At 47.7% G+C, this 21,043-nt stretch overlaps 1 protein-coding gene across 1 annotated transcript in view; it reads left to right on the top strand.

Moving 5' to 3' along the window:
* Positions 1 to 205: 205 nt before the first annotated feature.
* ZNF512B (zinc finger protein 512B) overlaps positions 206 to 21,043 on the top strand; it is a 58,833-nt gene continuing 37,995 nt past the window's right edge. Inside the window, exons 1-4 of the mRNA XM_074969654.1 lie at positions 206 to 494; positions 964 to 1,152; positions 11,597 to 11,720; positions 20,921 to 21,000. Of these exons, the coding sequence (XP_074825755.1) occupies positions 1,075 to 1,152; positions 11,597 to 11,720; positions 20,921 to 21,000 (282 nt within the window). The 5' untranslated portion in view covers positions 206 to 494; positions 964 to 1,074. The remainder of the gene's footprint in view (positions 495 to 963; positions 1,153 to 11,596; positions 11,721 to 20,920; positions 21,001 to 21,043) is intronic.

The following is a 21,043-nucleotide window of genomic DNA, read 5'->3' as shown; positions in this document are numbered from 1 at the left end:
AAGGGGGCCTGGGCAGAGCCACCCTCTGCCAGCCGGCACCAGTCCCCTGCGCCCTCGGGCGCCCAGGCAGCGGGTGCCTTGCACCTCTGCCCCCACGTTTGCAAGAAGAGGGCCCCGAGCGCTGGCCACTTCCCACCTTTGGCCGTTTCCAAGCGCGCTGCTCCGGGGCGCACCTGCCTCCTGCGCCCTGGGCGCGTCGCAGGGTGCCCGCGCTCGCCTCTCCAAGCCCCCCGGTCTCCACCCAGGCGCCCGGGGTGGAGCGGGAGGGGGGGACGAGCCCACTGTCTCCGAGCGGAGGCTCCTTGCAGTATTAAAATAATAACGCGAGAGTTGCAAGTTGCTTCCCTCTTCCCCGACCGTAAAACTGTCAAAGGTAGCCGGGAAGGGGGGCGCGGGGGATCGCGCATGAGCCAGCGCCGCCTCGCCCGCTCCAAGCACGCGTGTGTGTGTGTGTGTGCGTGCGGGGCCCTGGAGAGCTCGCCACAAGCACCGAGGTAAGGAGGCCCCCCCCGGCAACCCTCCTCCCCTCCCCCGCCCTCCCCCGGCCCTTTTCCACCCTTGGCCCTGCTTTTACTCCGCCCGGTCGCCCCCTCCCCGGGCCCGATCGTCCCCTCCCGAGGATTTTGCTGCTTCCTTTCGCGGCGCGCCTGGGATGCCTCCCCCCCCTTCTCTCTCCCTCTCCCTCTCTCCTCCTTCTTCATAAAAAAGTCGCCATTTTGCTTCACTGCCTTTTCCTCCTCCCCTTAATTATTTTTTCCCATGCACAAGAAATAAAAATAGTTTTTCGCCCCCTCCCTTTTGACAACAACAAACCAAAAAAACAACAACCCAACCCCACCCCACCTCCCTTTTTTTAATGGAGGGTGGACAATACGCCCAGGGGGCGGAGGAGGCGATCTGGAGGGGTTGGGGGTGGGGGGCTGGGAGTTGCAAGGGGGTATTTATTTCTTTATTTATTTGCAGCGTTGGCACTTTAAAGAAGGGGGCTTGGAAGTTGCTCCCCTGCGTCTGACTGCAGCCTCCCCCAACGGGGCTGCGCTCTCCTTGCCCCAGGCGGTGACAGGTGACATTCACATGGGGCTGCCCACACCTTTGCCTGGGGGAGGGGCCTGCGGCCAGCTAAGCTTCGAAGAATGGGGGGAGTACAGGCAGGTGAGCTCAGCTCACACCTGGGCAGGTCACATGGCAGCCAGGTGGGCAATGGGAGGGACAGGGCAAGGACACTAAGGGCAGGTGGGCACAGCCGGGGAAAGGCAGGCAAAGGCCATGTGAGCCATGTGGCCGCTAGATGGCGGAGCCCAGGGGGATGACAGCCAGGTGGGCACTGGGAGGGGTAGGTCATGCAAAGGGCAAAGCATGCAGGCAGGTAATGACATGAACAGACAGGGACATGACAGCTAGCTGGGCTCCCATAAGGATGGAGCAGATCAGAGACAGTACATCCAGGTGGGCACTCCCATGGGCCAGACCAGGGATGTTATATTCACGTGGACATTGACATGGGCTGGGCAAGGCAGGGGCGGAGCACTCCCAGCAGGGACATGGCAGCTGGTTGGATGTTTTCATAGGACGGGCTAGGTCAGAGACATTACAGCTAAATTGTCCCTTCTATAAAGCCAGCCCAAAGACGTTCTCTCCAGGTTGTCGTGGGCAGGCTAGGTCAGATCTGGGATGTTACAGCTGCATGAGCACTCACAGAGGCTGGGCATAGACTTCTATGCCAGGTGGGCAGTTGGCTAGAGAGGCCAGACAGGGCTGTGAATCCCATAAATCAGTTTAGGTTAATTCTGTTTAATGTCTTTTAGGTTTCATGCTTTGCCATCAGCTTTGGTGCCAGGGGGCAGGAAGCAAATCTGTTTGAAACAGAAACTTTAAACCCTCAGAAGCTTTTTGTGTGCGTGCATGTGCACACATACTCATTGTGATGAAAGATGGGCACATTTACACCCATTTTAACCTGGTTTTAGGTCTGTCCTTTCAAACTGCAGTACCGAATGGTACAAACGTAAAAACTACCAGCCCTTAATTCCAGTGCAGCTTTTGTGTGGCTGTGTTTTTCCTCCATCGCTCAAGAAAGAAGGGAATTAGTCTGTTAAGTGCCGTGTGCCTATAGAAAGCGTAGGGATGTCTGTGTAATACACAGAACGTTTCTGTAAGAAAGTTACCAAATAGCGGATCAGCACGTGATTTGGAGAGAGACTAACAGAAATTGCTGTGGAACTAGGGAACTGCTCAGTTCATTCATCAGAGTGTTGCCCTGGTTCCCGTCTAAAGCCAGAAGAAACGATAATCAATACTGAGTGAAAGTGAATTGTCAGAAACTCACAAGAACAACAAACATCAGTTTCGCCCATTGGTTTCTGCTAGCTATTGTTTCTGACTCTCTCCTCGTGCCTTTAGCTTCTATGTTCTCCAGGGCAGGGGTCTGTGACCTTTTCGGCACTGTCCTACCCCTGAGCAACGCCATGAACATTTGCAGCAGTTTATAAATTATTAATAATAAGTAAAGCAAGTGGATATCAGCCTGCTGCACATCAGGCATCTTCTTTGCACCATGGTTAGCACTTTACCTGAGAAGGTTACGCTGGTATGTCAGGGGAGAGGATTTATTAAAGACCTACAGGCCCTTAGCATGTGGACTTACTGGGGACTATTAGATCGTGGCAGTTAGAAGTTAGTGGGGATCAAGCCAGGAAATGCTGGGTTAGATAATAAGGGCCAAATTCAGGTGGCAGTGGACGTAGCTTGACCCAGCGTATTTAGAGATGATCAGAAACTGATGAGTTTTTATGCACGGCACTGTTTTCCCTCTTATAGTTAGTGTCAAATAAATTCAAATAGCCATAGATTTCCAGGGAGCAACATGCCAACTTCCTAATTGCTACCTTAAAATGCCAATATCTATGTGTCAACACTGGTCCCCCTGGACGCAGTGACCTCTACGTCCCCCTACACCAGATCAGTTCACAAGACAGAGAAAAAATTGCCTGAAAAAGTTAAGTATCTGTGGGAACAGGTTTACCTGTGTAAAACACGACAGACTTTAATAGGGCTTGTGCCAGCTTATGCCAGGGCTGAATATGTCCTGCATTAGAGTGAGAGATGCTCTCCAAGCCCCTCTTCATGCTGTTGAGAGGGGCTATGGAAGCAATTCATGCTAGCCAGACACTTTTGCATGAAAGCAAGTTTGAAAAATATATGTAGATTTTGTCACCTTGTACGATTAGATTTTTCAGAGCCCTCTTGTCAATAGTCTCTCCCTCATTTGCTTTCTCCTCACTCCCATCCTTGGTCTCTGCTTTATCTGGACTCCCCATCCTACAGAGCTTTTTGAATCTTTGCTCCCCTCTTGTTCCACCTCATCTGGCCATTTGTGTTGGTGAGCGATGGTTCGGTTTTGGAGTAAAGTGCATTGCTTTCTCCAGGGTAGAATATGCTGCTTTAAAAGCCTTGCTGGCAACTCCTGGCCCAAGCTCTCAGGAGAGAGCTGGAAACTTGAACTCGGTTCCCTGTGTAGCAGTCCCCTGTGATATCTCTAAATCACAAAGCTGGTCCATCTCTTCTACGCTGCAGGGAGTCCGCTGGATCAATTTCTTTGCTCCAATGTCATAAACATAACTCCTAGCGCTGCTATATTTAAGATGTCGATTTTCTCCCCTTCCCCCCTCCCCCATTGTGAATCACAACAGGGTTTCAGCCAAAAGTTAAGGAAAGGATGGAAAGAGGTTGGAAGTAATTGATCACCTGGTTCCAGCATGTGTCATAAAAGAGCGAGAAGTTTGGTTAAAATATGATGGGTTGATTTCTGCTCTGTTACCCTGGTGCGACTCCACTAAATCCATCAAGTTGTACCAGATTTGGCCCCCACGAATATACAATAAATTGATTGTTATTATTGTAGGCTAAATTGAAAGGAGGAGGAAAGGTTTCAGAAAGCAATTAGGTGGAACATAAAATATTCCGGAGAGTTTCTAAGATCCCCCCCCATCCCTAAGCAAGAAAAGTTTGTTTTAAGAGAGCGTGTACATTAAATGGAGGGAACAAAGTGGCTGGTTTGGTGTACAGGTTAATTTTTTGTTTAAAACCTGTGGTTTAATTTTTGGAAGTGAAGTTTTTCGTGGCATCAATACTCAAACTTCCCCAGGCTCTCATAGTTTCCTTGATATTATTATAATTTTCAAAGGTGCCAAGGACCCACAATTCCTATTGAAGTCAATGGGAGTTTTCAGGTGCTCTTCATCTAAGACCCCCCAAATGCCTGGAGGTTGCCCTTGCGTGTTTGTAGCCGCTTCACGTGTCTGGGGGTGAAGCGCCCGCTCTGGCATTCACACCTCACATCTGCAGCCTGACAGGAGACCAGGTGGTTGCAACCTTGGTCCATCGGAGGCTGATGCCTGGAGAATCTTTCATGGGTCCTCCATTCCTTGGGTGAATTTCGCTATATGTGCATGATGGGGCTAAGGGTAGAACCAAGGGAGTTCCTGAGTCCTGGACATAGGCTCAGCCCAAATTTTCTTTGCCCCTCTCTTGCGTCTGTGTCCTTACATAGCATGTGTCATTCGAGGCAACAAAGTTCACACAGTGAGAGAACAGAGAAAAGAACCCAGGAGTCCTGACTCCCAGTCTCCCAATCTAACCACTAGATCACGCTGTCTGCCATGTAACGTTGCTGTCTATCAAGTAAATAATAGACTCTTCGTTAAAAATTGTCTACGTATGTACTCGATTTATGCGACAAACACAGGTATTGCATGTCTCATTAAAACACTATAAATACGCAATACTGTGGTATACCTGAGCTATCCTAGTCTGGTAAGGAATGTGCAGTTTTATGGTTTATTGTGTTAGCAGGTTGAGCATAGCCATGTCAGGTTGTCTTCTGCTGGATCTTTGTCGGTGCAGTTATTAATAGTAGTATTTAGTCTTGCACCTCTGCCCCCACGTTCGCAAGAAGAGGGCTCCGAGCGCTGGCCACTTAGTTGTGATCCAGGACCCCATTGTGTTAGGGGTTGTTCAAATAGAACATACTATTCTGTGTATGTGTAGCCAAATCAATTCAATCACAAAGCAGTTATATATAGACGACGTTCCGGGTTTGATCTGAACCTGCGCTGGGTGAATATTTGCACATTCTCTTTTCGTATTTCGAATTTTCTTCCTTTTGGTGTTTGCGTTTCTGCGCATGAATTTACTGGAAGGAATTTTCAAGGGAATAGCAGATATTAGAAAATATTTGTGGAATGGGAACTCTTAAATTATTAACGTGAGCATTTGCTCTAGAAATGGAATTCTAGCTGTTATGTTCATCGGGTCAAGGAACGGGAACAATACCATGTAACCTATGGGCCCAATCAAAGCTAATCAACATGGCTCGAAAGTAGAATATTGAATGCATTGCGTGCAGGAAGTCACAGGCATACTTTGTGGATCAAATATTTAGTAAATCTCTGTGAATAATTATCTCTAATAACCAATACATTTCAGAATAGCAAGCTGCTCACAGACAAGGATGCTCTTTGGTTAAGGCACTGGACTTGGGATCTCTGGTAAATTCCCAGCTCTGCCACAGTCATTCCCCGTTCCTCAGTTTCTCCTCTGTAAAATGAAGATAACAAGGCTTCCTTTCTCCCACCGTTTCAGTCCCGTCTGCTTGGACTGTAAGATCTTTGGTCCAAGGACTGCCTCAGGCTGTGTGTGCAGTGCCTAGCACCATAAGGCCCTGATGTGGGTTGGGGCCTCCGGACACTGCTGGGCTACAAATAATAACAATTAAGAAATACATCTCAAACAGACAAAGAGGCTAAGTGAGCTGAACGAATGATTCCTTCTGTTCAGCTCCAAATGCCAGAGACTTCAGAGTCAAGGCTGTAATTCCTCCCTTTTATCTGGAGACTGATTAACCCTGGTGTCTGTGCTCCCGATCAAGCTTTCATCACCAAACACCACACGCTGGAGAGTCTCGGCATGTTACCACATCTCCCAGAACAAACCACATGCGCTGCCCTGACCCATGCCGGGAATCCCATGAAAGTCACATCGCAGCCTCTTAAAATTCTGTGTGACCCTGCACGACGTCTCTGTGCCCGGGAGTCCTTGCCTCGACTTCAACGGCAGTTCCATGTGTGGAGAGCTTGCAGGAGCAGGTTGCTTTGCAGTTGATTCTACAGCCCAGCATCTTTGGAGGCAGAACTCCTGAAATGTCTCCTGCTTTCCAAAATGACACTGCAGTAGAATGTCATGCTGTATCTGGTACGTTGGGCAGCGCTGCGGGAATGTTTTCTGGTCTAATGCGCATGGCACAATATGATGATAATAATCCCTAGCTCTTCCATAGTGCTTTTTACCGGTAGATCTCAAAGTCCTGGATAAAGAAGGTCATTATCATTGTCATCTTTGGAGAAACAGACACACAGTGAGGGAAAGTGACTTGCCCAGAGTCACCCAGCAGGCCAATAGCAGAGTTGGGAATAGACCTCGTGAATCCCAGTCTCATGCTCTTGCCATGGGGCCATGCAGCAGCAAGGTCAGGTGCCTATGCGCCAGCTGAATTCCAAATGATTCTGTTCCCTAGACCTTTGCCGTTACTTGGGATGGGACTTGGGTTGAGTCCTTACCACATGATGAGCAGTCCAATGAAAATTCTTTTCGCGTAACTGCGGGGGAGTTGTGGCACCTCAGATGGGCCAGTTGAGCAGGGTGTCTATTGGTGTCTGTTTAGGGACAGTGCTATGTAGATTCTTGTTAATTGAGTTAAGGCAAACAGATACAAAAAAGGAATTTTGTAGGAAGTTCTGACGTGAAACATCTGATCTGTGGTTTTTAAAGTTAAATGGTTTGGGGTTTAACTGGAGAACAAACCAGAACTGATTTTGCAGTTCCTTAGCTGTGCCGCTGGCCTGAATTGATGAGTGTAATTGGTTGCGCCTTCAACACATGCATGGTCATAGATTCATAGATCTTAAGGCCACGGGAGACCATTATGGTCATCTAGTCTGACCTCCTGCAGGCTTCAGGCCAGGCTGTTGCATCCGGGTCTCCAGGAACGACACGCTGGGGTGAAAGAGCCGTCCACGGCTGTTCAGCTCAGCGAAGCTGCAGGGTTGTCTGGGCCGAGGAGGGGAAGCGGTATCTTTTGGGGAGTCTAGTGCTGATAAAGACGTGGGATTCGGTCCTAACTCAAGGCCACGTCCTGCTCGGAGAGGAATCCTGTAGAGGATGGGAAACTGAGCATCGCTGCTACATGGGAACGCTTTGTCAGAGGGAATTATGGGGCACTTGAGTCTACCTAGCAGCCTCCCTCTCGACCCCTCCTGCAGGTGTGTGGAGCTCCGAGGCTGTGTGGGGACATGGCTAGGTGGGCTCAGGGAGATGGCTGCTGTCCTCGGCATCTGGCCCCCTTCATAGCCAGGGGGTTTCCCCACATCAGGTAACGCTGAGCCTGTGACCTTCTCCTCCCTGCTCTGAACCTCTCCCTCCCACTGGAAGGGGGCCAATCAGAAAGGGACCCTGGGAGCCAGGCTCTGATGGGAGCCCTGCTGCTACAGAATAAGGGGGAATGTGGCACCTCCCCACAAATGCCCCGCTCCTCACAGGTGCCCCAGCTTCTACAGGCTGGTTGGGGGCCAGAGCAGGCAGAAGCTAGGCATGGAGGGGTGTTGAGTATTTAGAGATGGAGGTGGGAGACTGATGTCAGGGGGCAAGACACATGGGTGCTGTGGTGTTTGGGGATCACTGAGCATTCCTTCCTCTCCTGAACATGCGCCCCATCTTTGGCTTGGCCTGTTTGGACTGTAAGCTCTGGGGGGCAGGGAGCATGTGTTCTGTAAAGGACCACGTGCATTTACAGGGCTATACAGATGTTTAATTTAACAGCAACTCAGACTTTCAGAGTATGAATAATAACTGCAAAGAGCATGTCTGAATTTTTAGGTGCTTGTAGTTAAAGGTCTCTCGGCAAGAGTGTGGCCTAGTGGATAGAACACTGGACTGAGACTCAGGAGCGATGTGCGTTCTAGTCCTGCATCTGGCCTGCTGGGTGACCTTAGGCAAATCACGTCACCCCTCTGTGCCTCAATTTCCCCATCTGTAAAATGGGGCTAACGATGCCTCCTTTGTAAAGATCTTTGAAATCTACTGAAGATAAGAGTTAGGTGTTGTTTACAAAACTGCAACATGCACAGTGGGTCTGATTCTGGTATCACTCCAGTGACTTCAGTGGACTCCTGATGTAGATGTGTGTAACCAAGGGCAGAGTTGGGCCCAGTAAGTACAAAGGGGCCACTTGCCCAAATAAACCCAAGAGCAAAACAAACACCTAAGCATAAGTAAATACAAACAAGCAATCCTACAATAAACACCACAAACCAGGAAACGTTTGAAGCGTGATGTCCATCCAGAGAACAAAATATTTGCCCACTAGCTGACGGCACAGAATCACAGTGTCCATTCATTGTGCCTTGCCTCAGTGTCTGTTAATTGTTTGGCAGCATGGCTCTTATGGGCTAGCTGAGAGTGTCTGTATCTAGGTGTGTGTGTGGTGGGATAACATTATATCTGCCTTAAAAATGGCAAAGCCGTTGTGATCCGTGTGTGTCAGCTCTGTGGGACATCAAAAGAACACAACACGCACCCCCCGAGGGAGAAAAGTATAAAGCTGCCGATGTTTATATTCCATTAACTTTTATATGCACTGAAGGATCTGTGCTCATGTGAAGACCCCTGTTAGAGGCACAGTAGCTTCTGGTAGAGGTTCCTGGACCTGGGCTATTTCTTCTCCTACTTTCAAACACACACACACACCCCTTCATCAGAGCACTCTACAAACATTCGCTAATCAATCCTCCCCCTGCCCCTGGATAGTGGGTAAATATTATCATCCTTGTCTTGTGACTTGGGAAATTGAGAGGTTAAATTACTTTCCTGTGGCCACACAGTAGGGGTGAGTCGGCCACAGGGCCAGGCAGGTTGGTCTGTGTCCATAGGACTGTTTTGTCCCTATGTATAAATGTTCATCCTTCAGCCAAGAAAAATAACTAGCGGGGACTCTTCAGAGCCCCTCCTGCTGTTTCTGTGCTGTTCCCATTGAAGTCAATGGTGAAAACTTCCCTGTAGGGCTTAAGCTGGGACACGAGGCATCCCTCACACACTGAGTGTGCTCCCTCTGCAGTATTGTGAGCCAGGGAGAGACTGGCCCAGGACAGGGAATTGAACCAGGATCTGAGGACAATATTGGAAGATATTGCTCAAATCAGATATTTTAAACCTGGGGTTTCTTGAGTCTACCTGTATTACCCATAGCCAGCCTTTTAAAAATTCTTTGTAGCTATGAATTGTCCTGCACTGTGTATTCAAAAAGGTGACATGGGGAGGTTTATTGTACTCGGCAAATTTGGCCTTATTTTGGAGTGGAGGCCTGCAAATCTGCATCAGGGCTTCTTGAGGTGCCGGACTGCGTCTGCTTCTGCTGTTCCCTCTTGCTCATTTGCTGCACGTCTTGTTAGTCTTTTACCCGCAATAAAAAGTGAAAATCTGCAAGACGTTCATGCAGACTACAGACTTGTCCTAGTAGTCAGAGAAGTGGATTGGGAACTGGATGCTAATCCCAGATCTGACTCTGATTCACCGTGGGATCAGGGCCAAGTCAATCACTTTGTGCCTCAGTTTCTCCCATTTGCAAAATGGATATAGTGATCTCCCTGGTTAATGAGTGTAGGCTCACAACTGTGCAATGTCGGTCGAGTGTTTAGCGATCCTCAAGTGACAGGACTAGGGAAATGCAAAGTGCACAATGTATATAGGTGATTTGGGTAATAGGAAGGGAGAAGAAGACAACCATACACACTGAAGTGCTCTATTGACCCTGCAAGGCATTGTGTCTGGATACCTGTTCCTCCAGGGGTGTGAGTTACAGCAGTGGTTCTCAGCCAGGGGTACATGTACCCCGGGGGGACGCAGAGGTCTCCTAGGGGGTACATCAATTCATCTAGATATTTGCCTAGTTTTAAAACAGGCTACATAAAAAACTAAAATTTCATACAGACAGTGACTTGTTTATACTGCTTTATATATGATACACTGAAATGTAAGTACAATGTTTATATTCCAATCGATTTATTTATAATTATATGCTAAAAAAGAAAAAGTCAGCAATTGTTCAGTACTAGTGTGGCTGTGACACTTTTGTATTTTTATGTCTGGTTTTGTAAGCAAGTAGTTTTAAAATGAGGTGAAACTTGGGGGTACGCAAGACAGATCAGACTCCTGGAAGGGGGACCGGAATCTGGAAAGGTTGAGAGCCCCTGAGTTACCGCACTTGGCCATGTCCGGGTGTTATGGAATTCCCGTTTCAACCCTGCACAGCCCATTTATTTGAACTGAGGACCAACCATGCAACCTTTATTCACCTGAGTAAAAGAGGTAGGGTCAAGCCCTCGGGTCCGAGAGATTAATCGGGCCTTCTCTCTTAGATCCCAATTGGAAATTGACTTGTGCGTCAGAGGAACAAACTGCCAATGTAAACAGATGAACCAAATTCATCCCTCATTCAGCCCCATTGATTTCAGCTGAATGACATCAGGGATGGGTTTGGCATAGTCTGTTTAATCATCCTTTACAACAGAGGCCGGGCTAATGGGAAAGAGCTATGCTTCAATTGACTCCCATCTACTTTGTCTCCACAATGCAGCTAATTATAGAGACGTTGCTTGCCTCTCCAGTCCAGCCTTTAGAGACACCTGCCCCATGCTGCCCTAAAATCACCAGTTACTCAACACTAGCAGATTCATTACATACCTTAAGAGGCTTCCAAGCTATAAAAGCAATAAGGACCTCTGCAGCTAATGACTTCTGGAGGACCCCGTCATCTCTGCTGCGTGGGTGGCCTAGTACACCATGCGTTCCTGCCACTTGTTTTAACCCCTCCCTCCCTCCCTCCATTCATTTTATTGTGATGGTTTTACAGTGTGTTTGAAAATACTCCCACTCGGGCTGGAATTGTAAGAGCCAGCAATTCCAAGGACTCATCCTGCTGCCATTGAAGTTGATAGAGTTTCGCTGTCAGCTTCTATGGAAGCGAGATCGGGCTTCTCGTGATCATTTTTGCTGTTCATTATTTACAGAGAAGCCAACCTGAATTATTAATCCGGGGGATCTAGATAACATTCACAATTCTCAGTTTAGACGGGTTTGCCATTCATAACAAAAATTGGAAATTTATCGTGGGATCTGTTCATTAAAACTCACCTTTTTTTCCTTTTGTTATCTTCTAATGAAAGCAGAGAAATAAACAAAGAAGAAAAGCCGTTTGTTCGTTGTTTCTTTGTATGAATCCAGCCCGTCACTTCTAATAAAGTCTTTGCTCTCGTATGCTTAGAGGAAACAGGTTTATAATGAAAGCAGCTCCTCAACCATGTCTATAGTATCCCTCAACCATAAAACAAATATTTGCAAATGCACCCCGCTTCTTTTTTTAAATGAGAACATTTAGTCCTGTTTAATATTTTTTCCACTGTAGATGCCATTCTTGCTTGCAGTGTATGCTTTCTCTGTGGCAGAGGATTTTTGTGTTTTTAACATGTGTCTTCTGCTCGTTCTAGAGATGGCGGATTCGTATTCCTTCAGAGGTGGAAGGAGAGCTGCAGGGTCCAGCAAAACCAGTGCAAGCAAAGAAGGCAGCAGGACAGAGATGAGGGTAAATCCGACCCCTGAGCCCCCCAAGCTGGGTAAGGAATTGGGTTTTCTTTTCTCAAAGCTAAGGGGGTGGAGGAGACGGGGCATGCGGTAGGTCTTGGAACTGCCACTTTCCAAACCAACGGGAAGGGGACTTGCCTCTCAGCGTGCCAAAACCTGCGTGTGAGGCAAAGATCCAGACTGAGGGACACACATTTTACATGCAGACCTGGGAAAATGCTGGAGGATTCGGTTAGGTAGCGTGACGCTTTCTGCTGCCTCAGTTTCATCTCTATTGCTGATGTAAATGTTTTTCCACAGTAAAAGCGAGGGGTCCCTAGATCTGTATAGAACGTAGGGAAATTGGGGACGGAAGTGAATGATGTTGCTTGAAATGAGGGACAGCTGAGAGGTAGAAAAGGAGACCTCCTGCTTGTTGTCTGTCTAACTAGTCTATTGTGCCTGAGGTCTCATTTGTCACACGCACACAGCCCAGAATGCTGGGTTTGGGAACGTGTGAGGCCAGTGGGATTTGTTTGCTAAAGGTTGTCATTCCAGTGAAAGCTGTTTTTTTTTTCTATCCAGGGATCTATAAACCTGCCATAAGTTTGAGTTACTGTCCTGCAGCTTGCCGTCTTGGGGCAAATGCCCTGGCTGTGCAAGACCCAGTCAGGAAGCTCAGCCTCCCCATTAAGTGACCTTTCATCAGCACTGCGTGACTCACATGGCCTCCGCCATCCATCACCATAAGGGAAGTCTCTGTCATCCCCACAGTGCAGCTCATTCAGACAGCCAGGAACGTGCCCCTAGGCTGTCTGGATACAGCACTCTCGTTTATGTGAATTCTTGGTCCTGATGGCGTGTAATTCTTTTTATGATTATTTATTTATTTGTAATGAGATTTGTCACATGGATAGTTTGTGCCAGTCCACAGAAGAGCCTGAAACTCTCTTCCCCCAGCTGGCAGAATGGAATGGTGCATTCGCTGATGTCCCTGTCTCTTTCCAGGAAAGGCTATTAAAAAGTTCAGCCAACTAGGTGATCTACTGGGCTGAAGTTTGTTGGTGCTTTCACTCCTCGTTAAGAATGCAGGCATTCGAAGATAGCTTTTTTCCAAGCGGAAGTTGTTGTTGGCTAATCCAACTTTGGCCCGTGGGCCACAATTGCAATGCACAGAACGGGGACTTTGCCTATGCTGATGGCTGGTGGAGGCGACATGAATCATGTGGCGATGATGAACAGTTACTCATTGAGGAAGTTCCCTCTGGGGCACCTGGCATTGGCCACTGTCGGAAGACAGGATGCTAGATAGGACCTTTGGTCTGACCCAGGATGGCCATTTTTATGTTGTAAAACTAGCTGCTTACATGGAGCTGGGTCTTTCCAGTGATTTTAGGTGCCCAATTTGAGACACTTTAAAGGGCCCTAGGATGGGTACTCAGCACATTATGAAAATCAGGCCCCTTTAAGATGTCTCAAGTTGGGCGCCCAAAATCAATGGTCACTTGGTAAAATCTTGGCCTAAGTGTTACTTTTCCTTGTAGGCAATTGCCATAGTTGCTACAGGGACGTTATTCAATCGCCGGTGGGACGGGAGGTGACTCCCCTGACTGTACACGTGCAGGGGAGTGTTCGCGAGACACGCCCTGGATTAAACAGTGGTCCAGGCGCTGAAAAAGTTTGAGAACTCTTCTCAAACTGAGATGAGTCACCCTTGGGGTAAAGAATGAGACATTCCATTCCACAGGTCAGCATCCATCCCACCCCAAAACTAGGTGTCAGAGACGCTCCGACGGGCAGCCCAATTGTCTGAGCACTCACAAGTGCATGTAGCTGCAGTGAGGGAGAAAATAATTAATTATGGACATATAATTGCTATCTGAGTGGTGTTCCTCAGAGCTAAGTAGAGTGAACTAAATCTGTCTAAAGGCTTTTTTTGGTTTTTGCTGTATCAGCTCTTGTCAGTGTCTTTAAAATAAAATAAAAACACCCTCCATTTTTGATTCCTTCACTTCCTGGTTTAAATGAATGTGATGGAGTGAAAACTTGTAATTATTCCCGCTGCGGGAGAGTTCTGTGGGGTGTTAGCTCCTAACAAGGTTAACTTCACAGGTGTGAAATTAAGCTTTGTGCAGATCCAGGGATAAGCTGCCTCCGCAGTAGTAGCTTTGCTGGCCCTCTCTGGCTTGCTGTCTTTCCAAAGCCCTGTGCCTAGTTTGTCTGTTCTGTGATCCATTTCAAGGAGAGCGTGGTTTTCATGCTGTGGGTTTGGTCTTGACCATGAGGAGCTTTGGATACCTAGAGAATCTGCACAGAATACCATGTGCCTTAAAGGTACAGTGTTTGACCCTGCCTTTCAACTTCTTTTAGAAGATATACACGGCATTTCTCTTCACAGCTGCGGGAATGGAAGAGCAAGGCACTTGCCACAACCTGGATCAGGCAGGCTTGTTATAGCAGCCTCCCTTGTACATGACTATAAACAACCTGGGTTTAACACCCGCAGCGTTGTGCTGCACACTCCGTGCCAATACACTACCTCATCCCAGCACACTAACCACAGCTGGCTTCCCTGCAGCTGTGCTGTGGAGCTGGCAGGTGGTGCAGATGGGTAGCTGTGAGCCCAGATGTTGGCGAAATAAGCGATATATTTTCTATTCCTCTGGAATAGGCCTCCAGTTGCTCCCTCTTCTTGACGAAGAAGCAATTTGCATCTCTGCCAGTGCTGGAAATGGATGAACAAGGATTTAAATAAATAAAAAAGTTTTTAATGTCTTTAAAAGTTTTTAAAAATATAGAGAGGATGAAGTGTCACCAGCCATTCCAAACATGCCAGGCCCCCAACTGGCGTCCTTCTTTTCTTGGGAAACTACATAGAAAAATGGGGGGGCACGCTGTTCTAACTGCTTGGAATATTTTGAACTGGCAGAGTGTTTTGGAAAAGTAACAGATATTTTTCAAAAAGGACTATCCCTCCTGACAGGGGAGAACAGTGAAGTTGCAGGGTTGCCAGCTCTTGCTGTTTTACAGTGAGTCTTGCAATATTGGGTGTTAGTCTTAAAGTCCCAGCTCCTGGAGTCATGTGATTATGTGAGAATCTCAGCTTTCACTTACAATAAAGTAAAGTTTCTAGCCCTCATGGTTGCATAGAAAAGCTTGAAAATATTACCTGTGTGCACTTACAGTCTCAGAATCCAGGAGGCAAAGAAAAACATGTAACCAACAAACAGAATTTCTAATAAGTGGAAAACTCTTAACAGAACTTTGGTAAGGGTTTTGAAAGGGGACCTGCAAACCTTACTCCAGAACTAAGATGATTTCAAAGCAACCATGCAAAATTCTATTAACCCACTTAATCAGGGCTAGTAATTGTTTTTGATGGGCAAGTGCATAACATTCATTTTTTCTTTCATCATTCTCAATCATCCTGGCAGGGGAAGGGCAGGCAGAGTTTCCATCTGCATGGGTGTGTTTTCATGACAGTTTTGCGAGGCTGTTTGTAAAGTTTGGGCCTGAATGGGATGAACAGCAGCAAATACATGGTTGTGAAGTAACCTGGTTTAATGGGCTCCGGTCCCTACTGTCACACCAGCTGGCTCCTGATTGCTCTGACCACTAGACTGCATCATTCTGTTATATTGTAGCTATGGGAGCTGTGCTGGAGCAATGAGGTTACCTTACGGGAGGGGCGGGGGGTCAGATATGTGGCTTTATAAGGCAGAGAACTCAGCTTTCGGCAGTTATTTTATATTCCGTAAGGGTTATAACTGTGCCAGAGACTAAAAGCCACATATTATACACACACATCGTTATGGATCAGCGGCACGATGGGTACATGGCTATCAATGCCAAGCAGAACAGCTGGTATGACTTTAAGGAACTAGAACTAAAATACTAAACTGTCTTATTTTCTAGATGCCTCTTTGCCCCAGGGTATTTGGGGCATACAGCATAAAACTTGAGAGTTAGCTTATTCTGGGGAAAAGTTTTGTAAACTTTTGTAAACAGGTAGCCTTTCATTTAACTTGTAACAGTTGTTCAAAAAAAGGGGAAAAAACCCACAACCCACAGATCTAGCTTCTAAATTAGAGCCAGATTTTGAGCCGGAATCTTTGAATTCTCTGGCAGCGTAGCATGTGAGTTTGCAGAGTTTATTCTTGGGTTGTTTTTTGTAGATGTAAATTGTTCTCCACAAGCTGTTTTTGTTTACCCTTCAGATGGAGCATTTACTAGCAGGGTTTTTTTTCCCCCTCCTTTAATTAAACCCTCTGCATCTAAGCCTGAATCCTCATTTTACTGCTTCTGCTGGCCTATTCTGGATATTGCAGAGGGACATCTTTTAGAATAGAAGCCCATAGAATCTCAGGGTTGGAAGGGACCTCAGGAGGTCATCTAGTCCGACCCCCTGCTCAAAGCAGGACCAATCCCCAATTTTTGGCCCAGATCCCTAAATGGCCCCCTCAAGGATTGAACTCACTACCCTGGGTTTAGCAGGCCAGTGCTCAAACCACTGAGCTATCCCTCCCCCTTTTCAACCTGCCTTTGGGTTAAATTCACTCTGTGCACCACTTAAGTTGCAATTAAGCCCTCAAAGAAGTGCTTAAATGGGACAGGCTTTGTCCTGGCCCTCTGGAGCGGGGATGGTTTCACTTCTGGGGCATGTACACTTTTTTGCACACTCCCACTAGCTGATGCAAATGATAAGATTGACACGCTCAAAACCCATTTGCGTTTGGCTTGGAGTTGGTATGTGTCAGTGTTCTTAGTTTAGCAGCAGCGTGCCAAAAATTGTGCATGCAAGTGGTTGCTCCGGCAGAGTTGCGCATGCACACAAAGAGGCCCGGTTTTGACAGTTTGGTCCCAAAGTCTTTCAAAGTTTTTATATCATGATTGCAGATATTTGCACCTTTACAGTACAGCTGCAAATAAGGTCTAATTTAGTTATGGAAAGCGTTAAGAATTTGTTTCCACTCTTCATGTTTTTTCTGCTATACACTGGGGCCTGCATTTTCAAAAGTGGCTTCTAATTTTGGATGTTTCCATTGTGGTTGCCAAATTTTTAACAACCTGGCGGCTGGCTTTTCAGAAGTGCTGAGCACCCTCATCTCAGAATGAAATCCGTATATAAGCATGTGCCAAGCAATATGGATCATATCTAGTAGCATATTTTTAGCACAACTCTCACAGTATTTTTCTTAGAGCCCCAGCTCCTGGAGTCATGTTATTAAATGAGAATTGCATTTAAAAATCAAAAGCAAGATTTAGACTTCATGGTTATGGACAAACGTGACTCTTTAAGGCTCAGACACCAGAAAGCAAATAACCCACACTCCCAGCCCCCAAATGTATTATTTTTAAAGTCAGTCTCATGACTTTGGGGGCCCTGACTTATGATTTTTGAATGCTTGCCTTAAACTATACCCTGAGTAGATGGAGGAAGCAGGAATAGAGGGAGAATGCTAGCAGTCAAAGAAATGGGCACATGGAAAATGTAATAAAAATCACTAAAATGTCCTTTAATATAACAGAAAAACAGGCATTTGCCATTTTTTGTCACTCTTAGTTGCTTCTGCCATCTTGCCATCTTGCACTAGACCAGTGGTTCCCAAACTGGGGTTCGCGAACCCCTGGGGATTTGCAGAATGTTACAGGGGGTTCGCCAGAAAAATTTCACTCATGGCGACCAGAGGACCCCGGGCATTGGAGGCAGCAAGTGGGACCCGGATGCAGGGCAGACAGCCCGAGCCCCAGGGAGAGCAGGGCCAGGCAGTTGGGGCTGGCAGCCCGAGCCCCAGGGAGAGCAGGGCCGGGCAGTTGGGGCTGGCAGCCTGAGCCCCGGCAGTCAGCGGGACCTGCAGCCCAAGCTCAGTGGAGCTCAGTTGACCGGAGCGGTCAACAGGGTCCAGCAGCAGGAGCCCCACGGAGTGCGGAGGAAATTTAAACTTAAATCCCTGGAAATATTCATTTTTAGGAGGGGGTTCACGAGATTTCACAATTTAGTGAAAGGGGTTCATGGGCTGTTAAAGTTTGGGAACCACTGCACTGGACCATTGCTGTACCTGACGCTATATTAAATGAAACAAAACAATGTTTTTACCTGGAGGTTCCTGAACTGGAAGTTAGAGAGATATATTGCGATACCAGACAGGCACAATCAGGACGTGTTTTGTGGTCCATTCGTACCCACTATCTCTGGCACAAGGCCAAAGCCTCTAAGGTATGTATTTAAGGCCCCCTAAAACTCACTCTGCTGTGTCAGCAACTGTATTGATAACAAAACTAACAGCCAGTGGTTTTGTGGGTGCAGTAGCTCACGGTGATTCACACAGCCTGTTCTGTGATGAAGTGAGGGAAACTCGACTGTGGCTTTTGAGTGTGACTGGAGGCTCTTCTGATTCCTTGCCAGTAAATAAATACTTCAGTCGACTCCAAAAGCTCCTGTTTGCAAAATAAGCAACACCGTCCACAGATTGGAAGGATGTCAGCAAAACTGTCTCCCTTGCCGTCTTTCGCAGGGCCAGGCCTCTTCATCCTAGAGGAGGTTCCTGGCGTGTCCTGTGTTAGGAACCCAAAATCCTCAGAGGCAGGCAAGGAGGAGAAGGAAACTGCCCCCCTCCTCTTGCAAGGAACTCACATCTGTGCCGTTAACTGATGTGATAGGCCGGAAGAACAGCACGTGGGTAGTCTTGTCTGAGTGGTCATGAGGAATTTAAGTAATTGCCCCATCCGTGGGGTATGGAGTAGACCCCTGAAAAATCTTTGCTGCCAACCGGGACACTGACAATCGGCAGTGGAGGAGGAAGGGCAGAGCTTCACCCTGCTGTGGTGATGCTGATTCTCTGCGGCACTATTCCTGTCTTATCCTAGAGTAGCTCCATTGATTTCAGTGTAAAACTGGAGTAGTGCTGGGCAGGCCCCCAGGCTGCTAGCTGGGGACCATACTGTTATGACATAAGCAGTTAGATAGTGCTCAGCCCTGTGATACGTAAATACACATTGCCATTCTCTGACCGTTCAGAAGGGTTCTGAGCTGGTTCTGGCAGGCCCATTACAATAATGAAAACTCTGCTGCTCATTAGGGTTAGGCCAAACTGGAGCTTTGTTTTTGTTCTCAAGGGGGGTTGTATGAAATTAGAAAGGAGAGTGCCAGTCCTGCTTGAAATGGTAGGAAGTTACATTGGGACACTGGTGCAGGAGTTGGCAGAAGAACCCAGGTCATTGAATACCAAAGGAGCTCGACCTAATGGAATGTTCAGAGGCTTAGCTCTGTTGATGAAGGTTATATTTTAAGGGTCCGTTATGCTGGCTGTAATGCAGGATGCTAGTGGATCTTATGAAAATACAGCCCTGTGGGACATCAGCTTGGCAGATGGATTCTGCAAACCAGGGTCATTTGGGTAGGTACCTTGCTGCTGTTGATGCATTCAGCAAGTCTGATAGCAGAAAAACTGTGATAATCCAATCTTAGTTCACATGGGATGAGTTTTAGAACTGGGTGAAATTTTTCGGACAAATACTTTATTTGGTAAAAAAAAAAATGCAGTTTTGGGCTGACCAAAACTATTCACGAATTTGGGTCGAATGTAATGAATAGTTTTGGCTGCAAAAAATGACTTTTTCTTAATGTTGAAACATTTCATGTCGATGTTTTCAAAATGAAAATGTCAACTTTTCCGTTCAGAACGACGTTTCGTTTAGAAATGTAGCTCGAATTGTTTTTAAAAAACGAAAAAGGGGAAAATAACATAGAAAACTATCCTAAAAAAATGCAGGGGGATGGGATTGTTTTTGGTCAACAGAACCAAACCATCAATTCTTCATTCAGCTCCAGCGCAGTTCATCCCTGGACAATGGAGCCAGAACAAGGGCTAAACATCATGATAGTCCCACTTAGGCCTGTGCTGGAACTTGCCCTGTCTGTCTGCGCGTTACTGCATTCGGGCAGTGCCCATTTGGCACACTCACAGAACATGCTCCCAGCTCCCCATGGAGAAGTGGAGCTTACGACGGGGGGACTGGCCACAGAAAGGGAGGTGTTCCCCAGGGATTGTTAGTGAGCTCCAGTAACAAGGGGTGCTCAGCCTGGGGCAGTTGCTAACCTTTTCCTTCAGCCCCCCTGTTTGAGGCAGACTGATCCTACAAGCTAGATGTGAGCGAAAGCCCTGGAGGGCTGCTTCCAGCCAGTGACCTGGGGTGGGTGGGTCTTGGGAAGCGCCGCCAGGAGCTAGAGACGAGGTCACTGTAAATAGGGCTCCGAAAAGACCCCAAGAGTGAGCTGAACTCCCGCTGGGACCAGTAGGGATTGCCCGGGAGTGAGGGCTCCTGTAGGGAACCCAGGGGCAAGAGGCTCAAAGCTGCTACGGCTTGAGACCAGGCTGAGGGTGGGCCGAGTACAAAGCCCTCAAGAAAGGATGTAAGCCGTTTACAGGCTGCATGCTGGCCCCCCTGCAGAGGGGTGAACTTCGCCCCTAAACAGCCTCACGGAGGTGATATGCAGCGTGTAGTCTCTCCTAGGCCCCATCCTTTTTCTCCATCGTCTGTTCTTTCTTCCTGGCCTTACTGCCTCACCTCCAGTCTCTGCAGCTCCCCATGATCAGCTCCATAGCCACAACTCATCACTCTCCTCTACCCGTCCCATCTCCTCCTACCGCTCACCTCCTCTGCCATAACGCTTCCATTCTAAGCACACCTGTAATTGCCACGTTGCTGGGAGCGATTGTTGTGCAGGCAGAGTGGGAGTGCACTGGAACTCAAATGCATTAAGGTGGGGCTGGGCGATTCCTGTGTTTTCCAGCCTGGCTCGGGCTACTCGGTCCCCTTGTTGGATCTTTGCCCACGGTTCCCTTCACTGGGCATCAGGATTTGGCCCCTTTTTCCAGCCCAAGTCTGTTTATTGTTGAAGACAAAAAGAAAAGGACCGGTAGGGCAGGGATTTCAGGAGCACTCTGCTTCGGCCCGGCTCTGCTCCCGCTGAAGTCAGTGGGTTAAATGGGAGCAGAGCTTGCCCAGAGCTGAGCGTTTTGAAATTCCCGCCCTGGGAGTTCGGCTGCTGGCGTGCACTGGATTAGATACAGGCTGAATCGTGGCGGTGCGAAGCTTGGACAGTCACGGCACAGTCAGGAGGGAGGGTTAGGAAATGGTGGGCTATCTCTGCCGGATAATAGGCCGGAGAAGTCTAGTGCAGCAACAGAAATCAGGGTCTCGAATTGCTGGCTGGATAGCTGTGGGCCACATGTTCTGTGTTTGTTTGCAGGAAATGCAACCAGCGACAAAACAGAAGGCAAGAAGAAAGGGAGACCTAAGGCAGAAAACCAGGTGCTGAAAGACATTCCTGTAAGAATCCAAATCCATTGGTACCCTGATTTCCCCCCTGCCC

This window comes from Natator depressus, chromosome 13, assembly GCF_965152275.1.
Source record: "Natator depressus isolate rNatDep1 chromosome 13, rNatDep2.hap1, whole genome shotgun sequence".
In the NCBI taxonomy this organism is placed as follows: Eukaryota; Metazoa; Chordata; order Testudines; family Cheloniidae; genus Natator; species Natator depressus.
This window is presented reverse-complemented; position numbering and strand designations above follow the sequence as displayed.